This window comes from Hippoglossus stenolepis, chromosome 6 (assembly GCF_022539355.2).
Source record: "Hippoglossus stenolepis isolate QCI-W04-F060 chromosome 6, HSTE1.2, whole genome shotgun sequence".
NCBI lineage: Eukaryota > Metazoa > Chordata > Actinopteri > Pleuronectiformes > Pleuronectidae > Hippoglossus > Hippoglossus stenolepis.
Window position 1 is genome coordinate 12,598,293 of NC_061488.1, and position 21,502 is coordinate 12,619,794.

Sequence of the window (21,502 nt, forward strand, 5' to 3'; positions counted from 1 at the left end):
GGCTAGTTTTCTTCCCATCACTAATCACCCAGTAATCCAGTCACTGTGTTTAGACTGCAGTACCTCCGCAGATGAGGCAGATGGCACTGAGGAGGCCGGTTTCTGTGTCGTCCATCTCCAGGGGTAGAAGCTGGCCAGCAAAGGCGAACACCAGGTCTGTGAGTGGTCCGAAGCCGGCGTTGTGCATCTGAGTGCGGTTCAGAGTCAGACCATCTGAGAAGGTCATAGTGTCCTGCTCTGGGGTGTAGCGTGTGCAGATCCTCAGCATCTACGAGCAAAGGAAGTTGGAAAAGTTTGTGAGAAGAGAATAAAATATGATGCTCAGGTGATAAGACGCTCTTTTTACAGTTATCAACTCAAGGTGTTGTGCTAACTATTATCAAACCCAATAACAAGGGTTACTTAAACAAACCCTCCTGCACTGCCACTTTCCACCACAGGGTGGCAGTGTTATCTCACATCAGAATGAACCGTTTTCCTCTCCAGCCATGTATTTATCAAAGTTGGTGAAAAGGATGAAAGAGTAGACCCTCACCAGTATGTCCAGGCAGGCCGACTTCAGCAGAGTGATCTGGTCCGCGATGGTGAGGGTGGTGAATCCTGGCAGCCGCTTGGCAAATTCCACGATCTTGATGATGCATTTGGTGGAGAGCTCACTGAACTTGTCCCATAGACCCAGATCCAGCTGGACACGGTGGTCTGAGCTGGAGTTCTGAACACACAAGAAAGAAAAGAAAAAAAAACACCCACCCTCAGTTCAGTGTGTTTTAACAGAGGTGGTGTGCAACCCTGTTTGCATCAAGGCGAGCGTGTCCGAGCCTCGCAACACATTTCCATTTTACATCAATCAAGGAAGAAGAAATCCATTTACATGTTACATCAATCATTCTAGAGGCCACACAGATGGCTTAATGGGGAACTGAATTAGTTAAGCCACCACTCTGTTGGGAAAGCTACGGTGAATTTGCGTCTTTGCATGCAATTCAGGGGCTCGACGTGGCGTCATAGCTTTGACAAAGTTGCCACACACAGTATGCGGGAACAGCAGCGTAGGGGTATGTGTGTGTGTATGTGACTCACGGTGTGGTATTTGCCCAACTGGCCCAGTGACGGAAAGGTTTCTTGGTGAGCTTTGCTGACTTTGTTGACCAACTCCTCCAACTCTCCACTCAGCTCATAGCTCTCGGGAAGCACCACCTCCTCCTTCACGTCCTTCTTCTTCTTGTTTCGGTCGTTACGTACCGCTGTGCGAAGGAAAACAAGGAAATGAAGGCGTTAAAAGAGAGATTCGACACTGTTTCACGCAAAATCCTTTATTCATGCAATTTTCAGAAATGAGCTACAGAATGTTCCTCTTCAGTATCTGTGATCACATGTAAAAACATCGGCATCACTCATGCTCAGTGTCTTTCACCACTGCCAAGGACATCTGGCTCACTAGTGGAAACCAGAACTCAGAGGCAACTGAGGTTGCTCTTAACAGTATTCACATATTTCCTTTACCACAGCACGGACACGGGTTATCTCATTCTTATCACCCGCTCTCTTCCTTGTCCATCTCTCTATCCACTTGACCGGTGCACACAAGCCAGTCCTCCACTCTCTCCTCTCCCTCCTCCTCCCATACTTTCCTTCCTCTCAGGATATCCAGTAATAGCAGAGGCACAATGTGATCCCGGTCCTAACACACATCCCACACAAACATTACACCCACATACATGTCCCACAGGCTCTGTGACGGGCAAGAAACTGCCACTTAGACACACCCCTCCACACACAATGTAGAAATGAAGAGGGCACATTACTGGATCTGTGCTTTTGCCAAACAGAGCTGGTTCTGATGTTGTTTTCTTCAACAGAGAAAGAAATCTTTTTCTTGGTTTTCTGCTACGTGTTATGAATGAGAGCTGTGTCTGTGCTGGGCCACAAGGTTTGGTGGTGAAACAGGAAGTCACAATCATTTCGTAAATATGATTAGTCATATGATTGGTACACTGCCCGGCCTCGCCCTGAAGATCACCACCCCTGGTAGGCTCATCGTCAGTTTCTGTCTCTGCGCTGCATAGTTTCCCAGAGTCTCTGACGGAGCATTAACAGATCATCAGGTTCACACTGTGCGAATCAGGTCACATCTTTCATTTCGTGACAAAATTAAAATCAGATCTGTGCCAAGTCCAATCCAAACAACAACTGGATAAATGTAATGTGTTTTGATCTATGAAGGAAGTATCTGCTGCCAAGAGAGAGAGAGAGAGAGAGAGAGAGAGAGAGAGAGAGAGAGAGAGAGAGAGAGAGAGAGAGAGAGAGAGAGAGTGTGTGTGTGTGTGTGTGTGTGTGTGTGTGTGTGTGTGTGTGTGTGTGTGTGTGTGTGTGTGTGTGTGTGTGTGTGTGTGTGTGTGTGTGTGTGTGTGTGTGTGTACTGAGTGAATATCCCTGTTTTAAGTGTTTCTATATGTCATGCGACTCTCGTCCTCCTGGAGGCCTCACCTTCCTTGGACATGCCGACCTCAAAGCATTTCTGCAGCCTGCAGTACTGGCAGCGGTTGCGTGTGACCTTGTTAATCTGACAGTTCTTGTCTCGGTGGCAGGTGTACACCATGTTCTTCTGGATACTGCGCCGGAAGAAACCCTGGAGCATCAGGAAGCAAGAGACAAAAGGGGAGAGGGCAAGAGAGCGAGAGATAGGGATGGCGTATTATAGTCGAGTCATAAAAATCCAGGATGTGCCATTTAACCATTTGTCTATCATACTCGCTGTTCTTTCAACTTCTTCTTTCTTGAATCCAGAACAGAGAAGGTAAACAATAAAGCATTTTAATCTGATTCTTTTGTTCTTTCTTCTTAAAGATTTCATTTGGAACTCTATAACCTCCAAATATTTAAAAAGTGGCTTAAGTATTGAATTGCCAAGCCGCTCCTTCTTATCATGATGCAAAAGCAATTCTTGCAGGCCAGCATTGTCATGGACGTATGAAACACAGACAAAGTGGAGCTCAAAAGGGCTCTGGCAGGTTTTCTCACCTTGCAGCCCTCACAGGAGCTGACCCCGTAGTGGTACCCCGAGGACTTGTCCTGGCACACAAAGCAGGGCTTGTAGATGCGAGGTGGGGGAGGTGGAGACGGAGAACTGGGTACCATCTCCTCAGAGCTGGTGCTCTGGGTCTCCACCGCTGTGAAAGAGACAGAAAAAAAGCGGAGCACATGAGCACATGATTCGTCCAAGAAAAAAAGGAAAAATCCTACAGCTACTGTTCCACAAATGTCACATGTGCACTTGTCAGTGCACGTAGCAGATGTAGGTTGTTGAGTGTGTTTGACTGCATTCAAACATGATATGACAGCTGACAGTGTTTCATGTCCATTTGTTTTGCAAGGAAAGTAGGAGACACTGAATAACGGTTTACGTTCAGTCGGGATTCATGTCACCTGGAGGTGCATTCAGACACGTGATCACCTTTCTTTTGTTGCTTGTTTCTCTCTGGGAGATAGTAGGAGCTCGGTAACAAAGGTCAGGCAACATTTTTAATTTCCAGGCACTTATTACCAGCCTAAGTGACAACACCCAGATACATGTTTGGGGAGATGTTTGGTTGACTGTCTGACGGCAGAGACAAAGAATTTTTACAGCACAAACCAAAAGTGTCCCTGACTGACAGCTTCTCTGATAAGGCCAGGTAGGTAACAAGAGTGAGCTGTAGCAGCCAAGTGCCAAATCTGGCTCTTCCTCATTCCACCGACTGACAACAGCTCATGATGACATCTTGCACGCACAGAGCCGACACTTGTCGAACACTCACATGCATGCAAAGCCGGTGTAAAGCTCTCTTACTATTTTTCTAACTAGAACCCAACTGTGACATCAGCACTACCTCAAGTCACATACTTTCTATGGAGCATTAAAATGGGACCCTTATAGCTAGTGTTGGAAGTTCAAGTGTGCAGCGTATGGATTCCATACTTCCCCAGAGAAACATAAGCCGCTGCACACACATAGGACCAGACCCTCGTCACACATGTTAGCCTGCACAAGCTCACGGACACACATGTTGCCCCCCTCCCTTACCCAACAGCACTTCTTTCAACTTTCACCCTTGGACACCCTCAAACTTCAACCCACCCCCCCAACTCTGCGTCCCCGCCACCCCCTGACACACAAACCCTATTTTTCTCTTGTTTCCTGGCCCTAAATTCCTCAGTGCAGCCCTGCCAGGTTTTAATAGAGGGCTCTGCTCGTAAGGCAGCCTATAAAGGCGGTCCCATGGCTGGACTGGAGGCCCCAGCCCGGCTGGCCTACACTTTATTGGGACTCGGTCACCTTGGGCAGCTATTCACACCACCAGCTGTAGCTCCCAGCCCGTAAAAAAAGCCAATCATAAAATAAAAAACAGGGAGGCTCTAAAATTCTAACTTTTACTACCCCCGCCTCCCCCCAGCACCTTCAATGGAAAGCACAGAGGGCTAGCCTAAACTTAACCTACAACCTCCCCTCCTCCCCTCTCTCACACCCAAGGCTGAGGCAAAAACCACCAGCTTGGCTTTTTACAAGAGAGGGGAGACTTCAAAAAGAAGAAAAAAGGGGGCATAAAAAGAGGAATTTGATAAAAAACAGAGAAAGGGGCAGAGGGGGGAAAGGGGGAGGAGAGGACACAGTTGCTCCTGAGTGCAAGTCTTGTTCAAGACCAAGCTGATCATCACTATCACTTCTGCTCCAGCTGCTGTGACTGGCCGGCTACTATCTCATTAATGATAGTAACAGAAATACAGTATGTCTGACATTTTTCATTTGTTGCCTGCTGCTCAAACATCTGGTTTTCATATGGATTTTATATTTGACTATTCAGAATCCAATCAAATTTTTCTTTTGAAAGCCTTTACGCTGCTGGAGGCAAAGATGGTTTCCATTATTTTTAAGAGCCAATCCCGATGCCAAATGTGCAAATCAATCTTAAACCTGAAGTTACGCCGGCTGAATGTTTCTACAGCGGTCCAGTATCTCTTTGGCCAGAAAGCAGCAAAACAGCAGGGTCAGTGGGAGAGCAGAAACCCTCTGAACGTGCCATGAACTTCTGTGTTTATGCAATAATAACAACGGCAAATGAGGCTCCAGACTGAGCGCTGACAAGCCTTTAGAAAAGGACAAACCATATGCGGCGTCAAGTAACGAACACTGACTGACATCTTCTTAATGGAGGAAGACAGCGAGCCAAAAGGAGAAAGGCCGTCCTGGAGAAAACTCAGACTACGGTGAGAGAGAAAACACATCAGGCTCCATCAACACGTCAAACCTGGTTGCTGCCAGGGAACATGACTCCTGTACCCGCCTCCAAGATTTCGCCTCATTCAGCCCACTCCATCCAGATCCCCCACACCACTTACCCCAGGGCGCCACAGTGAGAGAGCCCATTCAGGCGGCCGCCCTGAGCCCCTTTCCCCAGTCTCCTCAACTCAGCTCATCACTGTTTAGAAAACAAAGCCCTGTGAAATGAGAGGCCCTCCTTATCAGTGCTCCGAGGCCCGGGGCACCATTTGCATGACAATCCGCCGGCCGAGGACTGTGAGCTGATGACGGACAGATGAGATGAGAGGAGCGGGATAGGTGGGTGGTTGTTGGTGTTGGGGGAGGAGAAGAGGATGAGAGGGGCAAGAAGGAGGGATAGTTGAGTTATCAGTAGCCACTGTTCGCTTCCTGCTAAGTATCAGTTTACTCCCTAATCCCCTCTCTCAATGCTCTCTGTGCACAAGTGGCCCAGCTGCACTTACCAGGCCTAATCCCCTGGTCACACACACACAGATACTATTCTCTGTCTACAAACTACACACACAGGAGGATAATATTCACCAGCTACAAACTAGTGAACACACACAAAATAATCCCCCCCCCCCATTATACTAAAGTGCTTCAGCCTGAGCTGGATGTGAGGCACGTCATTCTCCACAACCTCATTAGATGTGAAACTGCACATGACAAAAATAGCTGTTCAACAGAAGGTGACTTCAACTAGGTCAATTACATTAAATTCTAGGTTAAGTCAAACGGGCCAATCGATGTGCCTTCGGGTCAAACAGAAACGATCAGAGAGAAGAAAAAAAAATAGGAGGAGCGCTTGTGTGTGTGCAATTGCATGACTGTACGTGGTTCGTGTTTTGTGTTGCAACACACTCCTTTTAAGTGAGCAGCATATGACTTTCTGGCAGGGTAACAAGTATTCTTTCACAATAGGTCTGCAGATTTTGTCTACGTGACTCGTCGAAGTGATTGGATCTTCAGTGGGACACTGTTCTAGTCCTGGCATGTGAGAGCAAGAGCACAGGTTGTGTCTGTGTGAGGATAGTGTATATGTGCACAGTGCATGTACATAAGCAAGTGACATATTTGTAGGTGTTTTTCTGTGTGGATGTCATTCATGTGCACGTGACTCCAGGCTGGGGCGCTGCTCGCCCCCTGCAGCCTCCGTTTGATTTTCAAATACAGGACTAATGTAAATCTACATTAAAATATTCTCCAGTGTGTTTGTGTGTGTGCTCATGATTTGGCTTTTCTGTTCATGTTCAACTGCAAGCACGGGCAAGTGGGGCCTTTGTCTCCATCTCTCTGAACAGCCTGCAAATCTTGCGTGTTCTTGTCGAATTCACTGAGCAGTAAAAGAGTGTGTGAGACTTTGGAGGCGGTGTGTGAGAGAGGGGCACACAGGAGGGCTCGCTGTGAGAAGAGGGGTGGGGAACTAGGCAGACAGCAGTGGCAGAAGGGGAGCAGATTGAGAGAGGATGGTGAACAGTGGGCTGGAAGACTCGCTGGCACACTAGGAGGGGCTGTTAAGGGTGCCCTTGGCCCTGTACCCCTCTCTGACTGAGTGACCATCGGCACACCAAAAAGGTTTCCATGAAGAACGGAGATTCGTGAAAGAGGAAAAGAAAGTACCACACCCTTGTCAGTGGTGCCAGTATGTTTCACTCTCCTTCTCTATGCTTCTCTGCCCACGTCTTCCTGCCATCTCTCTGAGGCTTCTGCTTCAAGGTCCCCCACAACAGGCCGGTTTCCTTCCTCTTCTCACAGTACCAGTCTTTCCGGAGGATCTCCGTCACTGCTTTTGTAGCCACCCCTCTCTCTCTACCTCCCTCACTGCTACACCTTTCCCACAGGTCGAATAATAATGCCGCTCTTTTCAAGCACTGTTGCACACGGTTGAGTCACCTGCAAGCTTTTAAGTGGGAGGTCTATCAAGTCTCTATTGTGTGAGTTACACAAGCGCTCACAATGTAACCCGCACGAAAATGTGTGTGTGTGTGTGTGTGTGTTTACATGGAGGGGGGACGCCTTCATTAAAAGGTGCTGAGCAGCAGCAACGCTTTTCAACAGTTGTCAGAAACCTCATTACTTGGGCTCCAACAGACACACACTACACACTACACACACACACACACACACACACACACACACACACACACACACACACACACACACACACTGACTCACATGACTGCAAAGGGGCCCCACTGTGCTGTTTTTGAAACAAGGTCTATGAAAAAACTGGGTTGGTGACCAGGTTTGAGTGGTGTAAACAGTAAGAGTGAGAAACCAGACAACACACACACAGACACACACACACACACACACACACCCCTACACACACACACCCTCCAGGAACTTACACCCTTCTGTCAAAATCAGCAGAAAGTCTTGACGCACAGAGGAAGGCGAACACACGTGTGAATGTACACAATGCGCACCTACGATCTGCGACCAGACATATGCAGAGTAGAATGGTTTGGCTCTGGACGCCACTGAAAATACTTTTGCGAGTGACTCAGTGTGACATGGCACACAAACCCCGACTGCCAATACACACACACACTTCACACTCCTTTACCCATAGCTCCCCCAATGAAAGCATACAAGCAGAGTATAGCGCAGGAAAGGCAGCAGGTGGGATAAGCCTGTATCCTCAGGGCACATTTTAAAAAGTGGAATTACCCTTGCAGTCTGGTCGCGCTCTCAAAACACCCTTTCTTCTTTACAGCACCTCATAAAGGGCCTTTTGATATTTGCTTGATGGAGTCGGCCAAGTGAACATTTGGCAGCAAGCACCCCCCCCCCCTTTTTCCTGCACCACAAAACCCTGTCAAGAAACAAACAAGTTGGCTTCAAACAGACAAACTTGCCCACCAAGCTGCCTGCTGCCAGAAAAAAAGGACCCTTTGAACATCCTTGTACACAACCTGAGGAAGGAGGTGTTCAACAGAGAGGGGGAATGAAAGGAAATATTATTTCAATTAAAGGATTTTAGTAAGTGGTCTTTCATGGCTGATACTGGAAAAAAAAAAGAGTCAAGTGCAGATCTGTGGAAAAAATTTGCCCACTCATCCCCGCGGTGAGCTCCAGCTGACTCTTCATCTGCCCACCAGAAGACAGAGAGGAGCGCAGCTCTCCCTCGGTGACTGGAGAGTGAACCCAAACCTGGCAACCCAGCGCCGACCTGGGCCATTGATCATGTCAAGGAGACAGGACAACTCACAGGCAGGCCAGGAAGCAGACAGACGGTGGAGACAGGCAGACAGCCGAGGTGAGGAGAGAAGAGCGGAGAGGAGAGTCATCGAGGGAAATCTCAAGTCTTTGATCCTCGGGTTGTTTCTCGTCCTCCCAGACTTCCTCTCACCATCTGTAGCCCTGGCTCTCACCTGTCTGTCTCTGGCAAGACCACTAGCGCTCGTTCAATTGCTATTGCTTCCTCCCCACAACAATAGAAACCTACAAAAGTAGAAGTAGCCTGGCCGTGGCTGCAGCCTGGCTCTGTCAGAGGAAGTGAGGGGGAAAGGAGGATAATGTAAACAACAACAGTAGTATTCACTCCAGCTCATTGGGGAAGCACCGCAGACTGAAGCATGCAAATGCAAACCTCTTATTGGAAGGAACAAGCACACCCACAAGTAGTAGTGGATGGTTAAATATCACTTTACACAAATGACAAAGCTCAAACATCTGCACACATGAAATCCTAATATCTCTTATGAGTTCAGATTTGCATTTCTTGTCTATGGCCTTGAAAGGATGTTCAAAAGCAGCACATTAAAAGACACAAAAGCCACTGAAACTGGGGGTGAGGAGAGATCACCAGTCAGAGCAGCCCCAAATGACTGTGGCACAAAGTCCCCCTACACTGGCACAAACACTTGTATGACAGTTGTCACATCAGAAGTAAAGGCACTCTGAGAAACTTCTGCTTTGAGTGGATTGGTAGAGCAATGATGCATGAGAGTTTTTCACTTTTGCTTGACATCTAACCGTCAACATGTTGCCCAACTCTGCCGGGGCGGAGGCCATCAGATCAATGAGATATTCAGACGGAAGCCCTATGGTGAATCATTTCCTTCTTTATCTGCTTCTTGATTTGTTAAAGTTTCCACAAAAGATTGGGGGAATAATGTCACATCTCAACATTTTGACTGTCACCATCCATTCAGAGAGTCAGATACATAACTGTGAAAGCAAGCAATGCCCATTCAGTCAGTTCCCATAACAGCAGTGTACCCTGAACTCATTCAGCATTCCTGACCGAGGCATAAATCATCCCAAGCAGCCCCTTACTCCTTTGCTGGATCGCTTACTGTCTAACTGGCTGTCTGTCTGTCTGTCTGGCTGCGTCTCTCTCCGTGTTTTCTGGCACATGTGAGGTGCACAAGCAGACAGCGAGCAAGAGCTGATAAATCCAGGCCCACTGACAGGAGGGCTACAGCTACGGCTCTCATTCAGTCAGAGGTCACGCTACAATGAAAGACATGGACATATTCACTGTGTGTCCATGCATGTCTGCTCATGAGTGCATGTCATGTGTGTTAGTAAGAATGCACTTTTTTGTGTCCGATTCAGAGCATGACATCTACTGCAGGGGCTGAAATATACTGTAACGGTATATTTACATCAGCCTCAGTAACTGGGTTATTGTCTGTTTTTTTGCAGTAGCCTGATTTCTTTGTTTTAAAAAAAGAAGGATAGGAAAAAACAGACTTAGATAATGACGGTTCGATGGGAGAAACCTGATTCCGCGACCGTGTTTACACTTACGCAGGTTTATAACTGGGATTTTACATGTGTGCATGTAAAAAGGTTAGTACAGGGAATGAATCACTGTGACAGCAATGCAGTGGGCTGAAAGGAAAGATCATTACTGTAACTGTGCATCGTTGTGTCCAAAGTAAACAGATCTAAAAGCACAGCTGTACAGAAGACTGCATGTGCAAAACTCAGACATGTGCAGTAAAAGAAAAAAAAAACTGTATGGTCTGAGTTTTGGTTTAAAAATATGACAGTAGGCTGGAGACAAAAACTGAATACTGATCAGCTGTGTGTAATGTTTTCAAGATGTTTTCCTCTTTCCTCCTTTAACCTGATTTGACCTGATGTACATATTAAAACGTAGAAGAAACACACACACATGCACAGAGCGGCCTCTGTAAAGTTCTCCACTGACACACTGATTCTTCTTGTTAAAAGTCCCAAACTGTCGGCTCGGCGCTAAATTACAGGCATGTCCGCTTACACACACCTGTTCCCCCCTCGCGAAAACACAAGCAAAATTAAAGACAGACAAATGCCGAAGTGGACATGTATACACTCAAACAAATGAACTAATGCAAGTATATACAAAGATATACGAAGAGTGGTCATGGCGGTTACAGCACGTTGGCAGAGTTTGACTCATGTCCAAGTGAAAACAGCGCCAGCGGGCCTCACTGCCCTCCTCCCTCCCTCGGCCAACTCTTCTCCCATCACTCTCCACCCCTGAGCCCGGATAATAGCTGTACTACACCAGCCGCCCACTGCTCCCTGCCAAACACAGTCTGCTGCGTAAACACAGCCCATTCACACATGCACGGAGGCAGGACAGCCGGGCTCGTCTGGGTTCCTCGTCCCGGCGTGGCTGCCCGAGCCCTCCACTTCTCATAACACCGAGCCCCTAGCAACGCTCGAGCCAAGCCGTCAGTCAATAACACGGTGGTAACAGAACTGCTCTCTTCACACTCGGCTCACACATGGCTCCAGGCTGACATACACATACTCCTATATATACTGTACACAAGGGCACATGTGCATCAGTACATTGCATACTCACCAGTGAAATAAACTCTCAACATTACATGCACAAGGACAGCAGGTGCACAAAAATAAATGCCAAGGTACACACATATGCACACACATGGCTTGCCAGTTGCCCACGCCTTTGTACAAGGGGAAAATGTCCCTGGCAGGCAAAGAGCTGGTCTCAGTAAACAGCTACAATAGCAGCAGCCAGACAAAGGTGTGAGGGTGGGCAGCCACAAAACCTCTGTGACCAGCAAACTATTGTGAAAGAACTTACGAAAGACCAGATTTTATTCTCGGTTATCAGCCTGCTCGGTCACGTTGTGCTCCACAATGTTTCAGCTGAGCAGGATTCCTCTTTATGTTTCACAGTTAGCACTCTTGTGAAATTGTGCTGAAAAAAGAGCAAACAGCCGCTGCGAGGTGAAAGATTCAGCTTCCACATGATGGTTGATGAGTTTTATTTACAGCGGTGTGACTGACGCTGCTCAGGGGCTATAAACTGCTATTTAAGCAGAGCGGGGATTCCAACACAAGCCTGAGGAATCCAGGCTGGCATATTGTCTGCGTCTGTATTTGACACAGCAGCCCATTGGTGCCCATCACTGGACAAACAGAGACGTAAACACTGGATGTACTGACATATAGGAGTTCACATACAGACTCCACACATGCAAGCTATGAGGCTGACACCCATACCACACATGAAAGGGAGCTTGTGTAAAAAAATCTAACGTAAAGCAACTGCAGGGATTTAATCTGTTTATTTATAGGCAGCGTTGCCTATTAATGGGCTCAGCTATTACTGCAGAGCTAAGACAGATCTGTTAGCAAGGTGGTGTGATACTGCAACACAAGCAGTTCTCATACTGAAAACAGCTCCAAGCCCCATGTTGAAATGTAATTCAATTCAGCAAATATTACACTATGATACGGGTATAATCAGGTTCAACAGTTTAATTTACTGATATAGTTTCAGATTTAATACATTGATGTAGCATTTGGTGTTAAACTATATGGTAGCACTTTAATTTGATCCCTTTTTATTTAGCCTTTATATGCACTCTTGAAGTGTTTATAAATTGTTAATTAGACATAGCTATATACAAATATAATTACATTTTGTATCTATTATTTATTATTCAGTTCAATTTTATTTTTATATACATATACATACATACATATACATTATCTCAAGGCACTCTACAATAGTAAGGACGAGACCTTACGTTTTTTAGGGTATTTGTAAACAGGCAGATTTTATGTAATTACAACTGTCTTTTATTATATTATCATTTGTTATCTTGTTATATGTCTGTCTACTGCAGAGAAAAGCTCAATGTTGGAGTAAAGGCCCAGAAAACATATTTGTAAATAAATGTGCACCTTTCCCTCTGTGTGTACAACCTGCTCTCTCTAAAACAGGCCGCATTTTTGGATAACTGTCTGAAATTACAGAGCAAAACAGATTGAATCTCGTGCTTCCGTGTTTTCACTCAGTACGGATTTTCTACTTCAAACAGCCCGTTAAGTTGCATCGGCATAATTGTTTTCAGAGACAAGTGAAGGTTTTTCTCCCCCACGGCCATATCAATTACGACTCAGTGACCTTGGCCCAACTGACTACTTAAGCCTTTTAACTTCAGCACGTTCATTTGACATTATCTCGAAAAGGATCAACAAGGTTTATGTATATATAACAGCAATGACAAGTCCTCATTAGAACGGCAGCTGTGGAATTATAAGTCTCCTTCATTCACACTCTCTTACGCCACCCCACTAACCAAGATACCACTATCTATTTCCCCCTGTCCTGCCCCCTCAGGCATTCTAATCTTTTAATTGAATCTTTTGTAATTATAATGAAATAACTGCCGACTTCTATCAGGGAGAAAATGATCGGGGCCAGAATGTGCCAGCGGTTACAGGAAGCTCTTATTTCTCTGCCACTGCTGCCGAGATACACCCCCATTTCAATTAGCTCCTCAATTCACATTTGAGCAGCACATTAAGAGAAAACAAAGAGGCGTGTGTCTGATTGCACACGTATAGTGAGGGATTACTCAAGTGATTCGTCACTGCCTCGTCAGTGACTTGTATGTATCACTTCAGAGCGTCACAATTTATTTCCAAACAGTGTCCGAAAAGATCGAGCTGCTGCGGGTGTATTTTGGGGAGAAAAACACACTTCCCCTTCTTCTGACCCTGGAGAACTGCTAAGTGTAATTGCCTCATTCTTCTAAGCAAATGAACATTGACAGAGAGGGGATTGGTCTGCATAGGCTCTCTCAAATGGCTTCCCTGGCAGTTGACTAATTCAGTTCTCATTGACGTATGACTAAATCAGTGTCCATTATCCTTACGTCCAGGGCAGCTCAGATGTAGTACCAGCTCCGTGGCATAAGGCACTTAAGAGCATTACACAAGCCAAGCTGGTTGAAAGGGTCTCCTTTTCAGCGTCCTGACAAGGCCGCCACACATGGTGTAGATCCGACATTGGCCAGGCCGTAGCCTCTGACTAACCTCTGACATTGAGGTCTCCTGCTGGTGAACAAAAACACAGGAAAACTGACCATGTCCCCGGCCAACGGCCAACAACAGTGACACTTATCACCGCAGGAGATTTGCTGACGTGAACAGTAAATAGTCATTTTTGGGAAGATTTAGGAGAACAAACCTTTTATCAAGACAGATTTTTTTGAAAGCCTACATTTGACTTTCTTTCAACTCCTGTTTGTTTTCTTTGTCTTTATGTAAACAGAAAAGAAAACAGAGTTTGACCACAGTAATTAATTGGTGAGTATCCAGCCAGGGCCAGGTGACTCTCTCACACAAACCCAGTGGCTATTCTGGTGTGCCGTGTGTCTGCTTGTGTGAGTGTGGCATTAGGAGCCAGACAGGTCCCTCTGTTGTGCAGCTGGGCTGGCTTAATGAGATATCAGACTCAAACATCAATTCATCAGCCTCATTGATGAGGACAATGAGGGGCAACTGCTTCAGCAAAGAGAGGCATTATGGCTCGTCGTGTGGGGATAGGGCAGCCTTGTTTACAAAGGTTACTGGGCACAGAGGGCTTGAAACAGTACACCACACCGGCCTCCACTTTGCTCCGCTCTGTTAGACTCAACTCTCAGACCCTCGGGGGCAGCTTCTCAGGACTTTTTATCTCTTTGATTTTTCTGGAACAAAGACCCAAAAGAAAAATGTACTACTTCTGCTATATAGAGGCCCAATTTTTAAACATATGCATGTGTGTGAATGGGTTAAAAGGAGAGGCCATAGAGGCCTGATTGATTAAATAAACAAATCTCATCTTGTTATCATCAGGGCTCCCCTAGCTAAGCAGAGTAGGCTGGGCTGGCTGGAGTCCCCCCTGGCCTCGGCCTCCACTGACAGGGCATCTGTCTTCATTAAAGCTCGGCCAGTGTGCATGACAGCCACTGAAATGCTGGTGTCTTCACGATTAATGAAGACAGATGACTCCCCTCAAGAGGCAGTAAAAAGGAACAAAAAGCAGGAGGGTGAACAAACAGAAATATCCAAAATGGAAAAAAAGTCAAAAAGCTGCTTGTAACAAGAACCCAGTTACGCTGTTTATCCCACTGCTCCATTTTTTATTTCCGATTGTTTTTCCACTGTCATATCTGGCTTGGCTTCTCCCACCATACGATGTACGACACCCCACCCCCCCCACTCCTTTTCCACTCTCACACGCTGTCTCACAGCCGTAGCGGCCCCCTGGAAGTGTATGGAAATGGACCCCAATATTGTCTGTCCAGAGACAGGCCTGCTGAATGAGAGGCTGACAGAGAAAAAGAGCAAAATGAAAGCTGGCCAGAATAACCCTTGGCTTTCTTAAAGACATTCCACATCTCTAATTTATTCCTCCATTTATCCATTCGATAATTCATCTACTTATTAATTCATGGCTGTTTGAATCTAGAGGAATATCATTATCCATCGAGTATCCAGAAGCATAAACAAACCTCCGACCTATGAGGACTGCACCAAACTTTCAACATCTGTAATATTAAACAGGCCACACTCATTATTATTTCATGTGAAATACATCACTGATGCTGAAACTTAACTCCATGGACCTGAAGTCACAAGTCAAACACGGACACGGACACACACACAGGCACACAGGCACACACAAGTACACAAACACACAGTCCACATCATATCATAGCAGGGAGTTTCTTTCAGATGGCTGAGCAGCTCAAACTGGCTATGGGCGAGAGGAGAGGAGAGAGAGAGGAGAGGAGAGGAGAGGAGGAGAGGCGAGGAGAGGCGAGGAGAGGAGACTGTCTGTCCCAGTCTTTTCCTGTGTTGCTCTGTAGCCCTGACAGCAGCCCCCTTAGCCAAGCCCTGAGGGGTAAACAAGGCAGTAACATGAGAGACAGAGAAAGAGAGAGAGGGAGGGAGACAGAGGGACAGAGAGCGCGCGAGAGAGAGAGAGAGAGAGAAAGAGAGAGAGGGAGGGAGAGAGAGAGAGAGAGAGACATGGTTGTGTCATACAAGAAATACTAACAGGATGCCACTTACACTGAATGCTGGCACTGCCTGTCCAAGCAAAGGGGTCCAGGCCTGCAAAGAAGGGGCTCGCCTTCCGTAGCATGCATGCACCGCGGCTGGTGACATCATAGAGCTGACGGGGGCCCATTCCCAGAGCCTCCATACAGTCAAACATGGCACCCCCCCCCACTCACAGCAAAAAAAAAAAAATCCCTATGAGCTCTCAGTCCTGCCTGTATCCTGCCCTGCTTCCACCGCTCACGTCACTCTCCGAGCCAGTGACAACAACAAACAGCAGCAACAGCTCGCTGGATCTGCTGCCTTCACTTATCTCTCACTGTCACTCTCTCCCTCTCTGTCTCTGCTGTCCTTTCCTGCCAATGCTGGAGTTTCCCCTTTCTCCCTCTCAGCTGGAATGCAGATCTGGGTCCTGCCTGGCTGAGCTGAGCTGAGCTGAGCTGAGCGTGACTCTGACTCTCTACTCTCCCCCTGCCCTTGGGTGAGCTGCTCCCTGTCTGCTGTAACAGACCTAAATAACAGCCTCTCACAGCTCTCGCTGAGCCCCAGACACGGCGGAGCAAACCAACAGCCTCTGCATGACGCTCTGAGAGGGGGTGGAGAGACACAGAGAGAGAGAGAGAGAGAATGCCAGAGAGGGAGGGATAGAGGAACCCAGTAGGAGGGGGGAGAAAGGAGGGAGAGGGAGGAGAGGGGGCCGTCCAGCAGAGACTGCACTGGCCAAAGAGCTGATCTGGTTAGAGGACAAAACTTTTATTCCCATTCTTCTCTTGCCTTTTTTTTTGTGCTGCTTTTGTGCTTCATATTTCAACCCTGAACGCAAACAAACACAGCCCCACCACCACCACCCCCTCCCATCGCTTCCCATTCAGATCTGGTCCCCTTCTCTGTCTGTCTTTACGTCGCACCTCCCCCAGTTCCCCTGCAGTAAATATGAGCCCCCACCACCACCACCTCCCCTCCCTTCTCTGAGCCCCCCGTCTCTAATCATAACCATATTAAAGTCCAGCCACTGGCCGGGTGTGTATGTGTGTGTGAGAGGAAGAGAGCCAGAGACACAGAGAGAGAGAGAGAGAGAACATTGTGCTGTGGTTGAACCCAGAAACCAGATGCCAGGATAAATCCCTCCCTCCTCTCTTGTCTGTGTGAGCGAACAGAGGATGGGCAGTTCTCCTCTGTGTCTCTCCCTCTGGAAGTGCTTTAACAGTGATGAATGAGGGCTGCCTTGCTCAATCCCCGCAGTGCATTTACACAGACAAATACCCCCCAATATACAAACACACCATGTGCTGGACACACTTCTCACAGGTTCACTTGACCTTGTTTGTGATTTATCTCTGAGCAACCTTTCACAGACGTGCACGGATGCAGATGTGGTGAAGTTGAGCGGGCATGAAAACAACATTTTTAAAAGCACCCTGCCACCTGAATGATCAAGAGAAATTCAAGCTAATCCTAGTTTAGTCTTCTTTAACGCAGGTTGTTCTAAAAAAAGAAAATCCAATTTAAAACGCAGCACTCCTTCACAGTGATGTTAAATCAGAGCAAATCAATAGGCGGTCTGCGGTCAATGAAACAGCCTGTCACTGGCCCTAACTGTTGCTCAGCAGACGGATAGACTCAGGCCGGGCTTAAGCAAACAGCCTGATACAATGGGAGATATATGATAATAGAATGGCTTCAGTCTGTGGTCCCCGCACATTCATCTCCCCCTGTCAGACCAGTACAAGTGGTATGGCCCAGCAGGCAAAAAAGACACCATTTCCTGTCAATCTGTGCTGCTGGCTACGCTCTCCATAAACACACAGTGCCCTCCCTCCTTCCCTCCCTCCCTCCCTCCCTCCTCTGTCTAACACTTCACTCTTTTTCCTGTCTCATGAAACAAACCATGCTTTCACGTTTGGGCCCATTTTCGAGTGATTTTGATTAAAAATGTTTATTGACCTAAAAGCCGTTCCTCCAGTTCAGAGACGTCTTGTTTGTTTTCTCAAGCTGGCACGCACACATGTGGGCTGACAGGCCTCGCATATATACACACAAACAGACACACACATTTAACAGCTCTTTTGTTGCATCAAGCAGCAAACAACATCAGTGGTTTTTAAGTGTTTCTTCGTACAGTTGTCAGGTCATAAAAGAGGGGAGCTTTATGACGGCAAACCCTAACCCTAACCCTTACCCAAAAAATAGAGCAAACTGTTATCGACGAACGATGCCCCTGCTGACAGTTTGTCCTTCTTCTACCTCTCCACCCACTGGAAAAATGTCCCGATCTGGATGCATTTCAGATTAAATCATCAATGCCCCAAGTCAAATTTTTTATGACCCACAAGCATTCTTCTCACACTCGTCTATCGTCTCCTTCCTGTCTTTTTTCTCTCTCTTTCTCTCACTGCTGGTTTCATGCAGTATCCTGGAAACTAAAAGCTGGCTAATCCCCATGGTGTTCAAATGTTCTATGTAACATCGGCGTTGTATGCCAGGGCTGCTCTCTGGGCCAGCGAGCTGCAACCCCATCGATTAATAATATCATGCGCTCACACTTGAAACCTTTTTTTTCTATTTTTGCAGATTTATGGAGCCATATCTGACTCTGTCCTTGTTTCGGCTTTTGTTTTTTTACCATGTTTGAGACTATGATTCAGACCACTAACCCTGTGTTCTCATCTTATTGGCACATAGCAGCATTGTGAGCCGAGTCTTCCAGCACTTCAGAGGCTTTGCAGAGTGAGTTTAGACATCTAATCTACACATACTCCATACTTCTGCTGACCCAGGCCGGTCCCTACCTCCCCTCCCTCCTCCCCTTCCTTCCCCAGCCAGAGAGGTTGAACTCTGGAAGAAACCCCCACTGGGCCACTAACTTTCCCCCCAAACTCATTCTGCCCTCCTTCCTTCTCTCCCTCACTCTCTGGCTCTGCATCGCTCTCCTCCATTCCTTTTTTTTTCTTCTCCCCTCTGTTTCTGCAAATACTCTCCCCCCATTTCATCAAGTTCCCCATGGCCATTTTTCCCGACTACATGATTTGTTTTAGTTGACAAAGTTCTCTGCTTTTGTTTCTGGTTTTGGAAATGTTTCATTTTCAGTGGCTGCCAACTCACTGGTCATTTTGTGTGTCTGCTGCTTTCAATCACGTTTAACTACGCAGCACACATTTTAACACATATTGAAAATGTTTAAAAATTTCCCTCGGCGAAAGGATTTGACATCTTTGATGTTTCACCTCTTTATCTGAGGGACCCTGCTTATTGCGCCACATGGGCTACAGCCTATAGAAAAATCTGGCTTTACTACTGTCTGACACTCAGATGCCAATTACAGATAAGACGTAAACTCCACATTGTTGCCACTTCCTCTGTATACAGTCATTCAGGTTCCAGGCAAGCAGTCAACAACACGGTGGTGTGTAAGGCAATAAAGGCAGCTTGTTTTTAAATGCCTTTGCACTAAACGCAGCATGGTGAGTTTGAAAGGAATGTAGAGCTTTTCCATTGCTGATGTGAGCATGTGTGCAGTGTGTGGACATGCTGAAACAGATTGCCGGTGATGATAGAGATACTGAACACTAGTCCACAGCGGCCTCCCACTACAGCCAGATTCAGGTTACACAGAGTGTGCACACACACGCGCACTCACACACGTTTCACTATGACCTACATTGACTTTGAGGGTTTTCCTGAAGACTTTCTCTAACCTTAACCACAGTTAGTTGCCTAACCCTAACACTTGCCCTTATTTTAACCTTAGTTAAAACATCTCTTCACCTTAAAATTCTATGATTTAGGTAATGGGGACAAAAGTAAGACAGATATAGGTCCCCACAACATAAGTAATACCTGTTCTCACACACACACACACACACACACACACACACACACACACACACACACACACACACACACACACACACACACACACACACGCACACACACACACACACACACACACACACGCACACGCACACACACACACGCGCAAGCACACACACACGCACACACACGCACACAATATAGGTTCAATTAAAGAATAAAGTTTCTTAATGAAGGAGTTAACAAACAGTGTCTGTGCAGTTTTGTCCTTTTCAGGTACAAATTTTAAACTAAATTATTTTATTTGAGCGACGGTGTGTTTTTATGTTTGTCAGTGGAAACAGAGCACAATCCTGGCGTTCCTCCCCATCACATCCATCAACCGCTCCACCAGACGCAGGTTTTACACATGTTCAGCTCTGACACGACATGAACTCTTATCAACTCATTTACCTCACTCTCTATATATCTCCGGAAGATACCTGGTGTGTCACAGAGGGGAGGGATGTGGGGATAGTGAGGTATGACTTATGAGAGAGGGAGAGAGAGCGGCCATGTGCGCCTCCGTTCACACGCTGGTCCCACCGACGGCCTAACAGAGCTACTTTTCAGAGCACTATCAGTCTTGGCCATCTTTCAGCAAAGTCTCTTTGACTCTGGTCCTTTCTCTCTCCCTCTAACTGCACTGTCATGACATTTTGCTACACTTGTTTTGTGAGGGGGGAAAAAAAAGACAGATCTCTTAATTGTTGTTCCAAACATAAGAAACCCCCATCTCGTTCTGTCATGTGCCTGTGTGCCCTCCCACGCCTTCTAAGGTCCCCGTCTCTCCTTTCTCGCCATTGCGCGCTCTTGGTCTTGCACGTGCCCACAAAGGCCCATCTGAAAACAGACACCTCCCATTTTTAATAGTAACCTCTTTATCTTCATCTGTCGTCATGTCAGAGCTGCACTAAGTGGCCTCTCCCTTACGCGCAACCTTTGCCGAGTTTCCATACAAGCAGGCACAAGCTAGCACGCATACACAGTAGAATACAAATACATGCAAAGATGCAGCAGGTTTCCAGCACTTACGGCAAATTGGCTCCAACTTGCGGAGAAGGATAACAAAAGGAAATCCAAAAGAGGAGAGAGAGGGAATTTAAGAGGCAAGCCGAGAGGGTTTAGGGGGATATCATCCGAGGGAAAGATATTCCACTCACTATCACTCACAAAAACTTCTTCTGTGGGTGGTTAAATATGTCTGGAAAAACAAAGTGGACCTTACTGTCCATCATCTCCCCCTCATCTTTTGAATCATGGCCAGCAATGGTTGCAAAATAAAAGAGCGACGTGAGGGGAATCGATTTCCAAAAAATTGAAAGGGGTAGAGCGCCTGTCATCTTGAGGCTTGTGGTTGCCCAGGGAGATGAAAGCAGGGATGTCAGTCCACGCAGAGCTGTTTATTAAAGCAGAGGAGGCTCCAGTCACACTGATGGATCAAGGACGCAGCCAAACAGCGCCACACATGTTGCCATCACACACAACTACACACAAGTGGTGCAGTCCTAGCATTGCTAATTTGCTATGTTGAACATGGTCATAGCGACAGAGATGCCAGCAAGCAGATGGCTCTATGATGCTGCTTTTTTTCTGATGAAATTTCAGCATTCATAACATTTGAGGGTCAGGGTCAAATCTAATACTAGCACTGATTTAGCTTAATACCTGGATGCTTCACAATTTAATGAAGTACCTTCTTTCATAATTGGAAACGGAACCGATCCAGAAGTGATCAGAGAAAGATTTCTAAAAGGATTTTGATACAATGTTATCTTTGCACAGAATGGAAGGATGATCTAAAACCTCAGATCAGTGCTAATAGTATTGATACCTATCAAAATACACATTGTACATCAGTGCCAAATTACAAATCCCTTTCACTATATGGAAACTTCTCATTTCAATCCTTTAAATGATTATCAACCATATGCTATGAAGACATTTGTAATAAATTGAACCTGGATTGCATATGTTGCCAACAAAAAGAGATTTCTGTAAATCTCGAATTAATCTGTCATTCTTGAAGATTTCTATCTA

General features: G+C 46.5%; 1 protein-coding gene across 3 annotated transcripts in view; it reads right to left on the reverse strand.

Moving 5' to 3' along the window:
- Positions 1–21,502, reverse strand: part of rarga (retinoic acid receptor gamma a) — a 55,968-nt gene that overhangs the window by 3,062 nt on the left and 31,404 nt on the right. For 2 of the 3 annotated variants that reach the window (XM_035160213.2, XM_035160212.2), the window contains 5 exons: positions 3,022–3,170; positions 2,488–2,629; positions 1,081–1,244; positions 536–712; positions 64–268 (listed from right to left, as the gene is read on the reverse strand). In XM_035160213.2, coding sequence (XP_035016104.1) covers positions 64–268; positions 536–712; positions 1,081–1,244; positions 2,488–2,629; positions 3,022–3,170 — 837 coding nt within the window. Of the gene's footprint in view, positions 1–63; positions 269–535; positions 713–1,080; positions 1,245–2,487; positions 2,630–3,021; positions 3,171–15,625; positions 16,211–21,502 lie in introns of those variants that run through there. The other variant, XM_035160214.2, reaches the window with a different exon arrangement.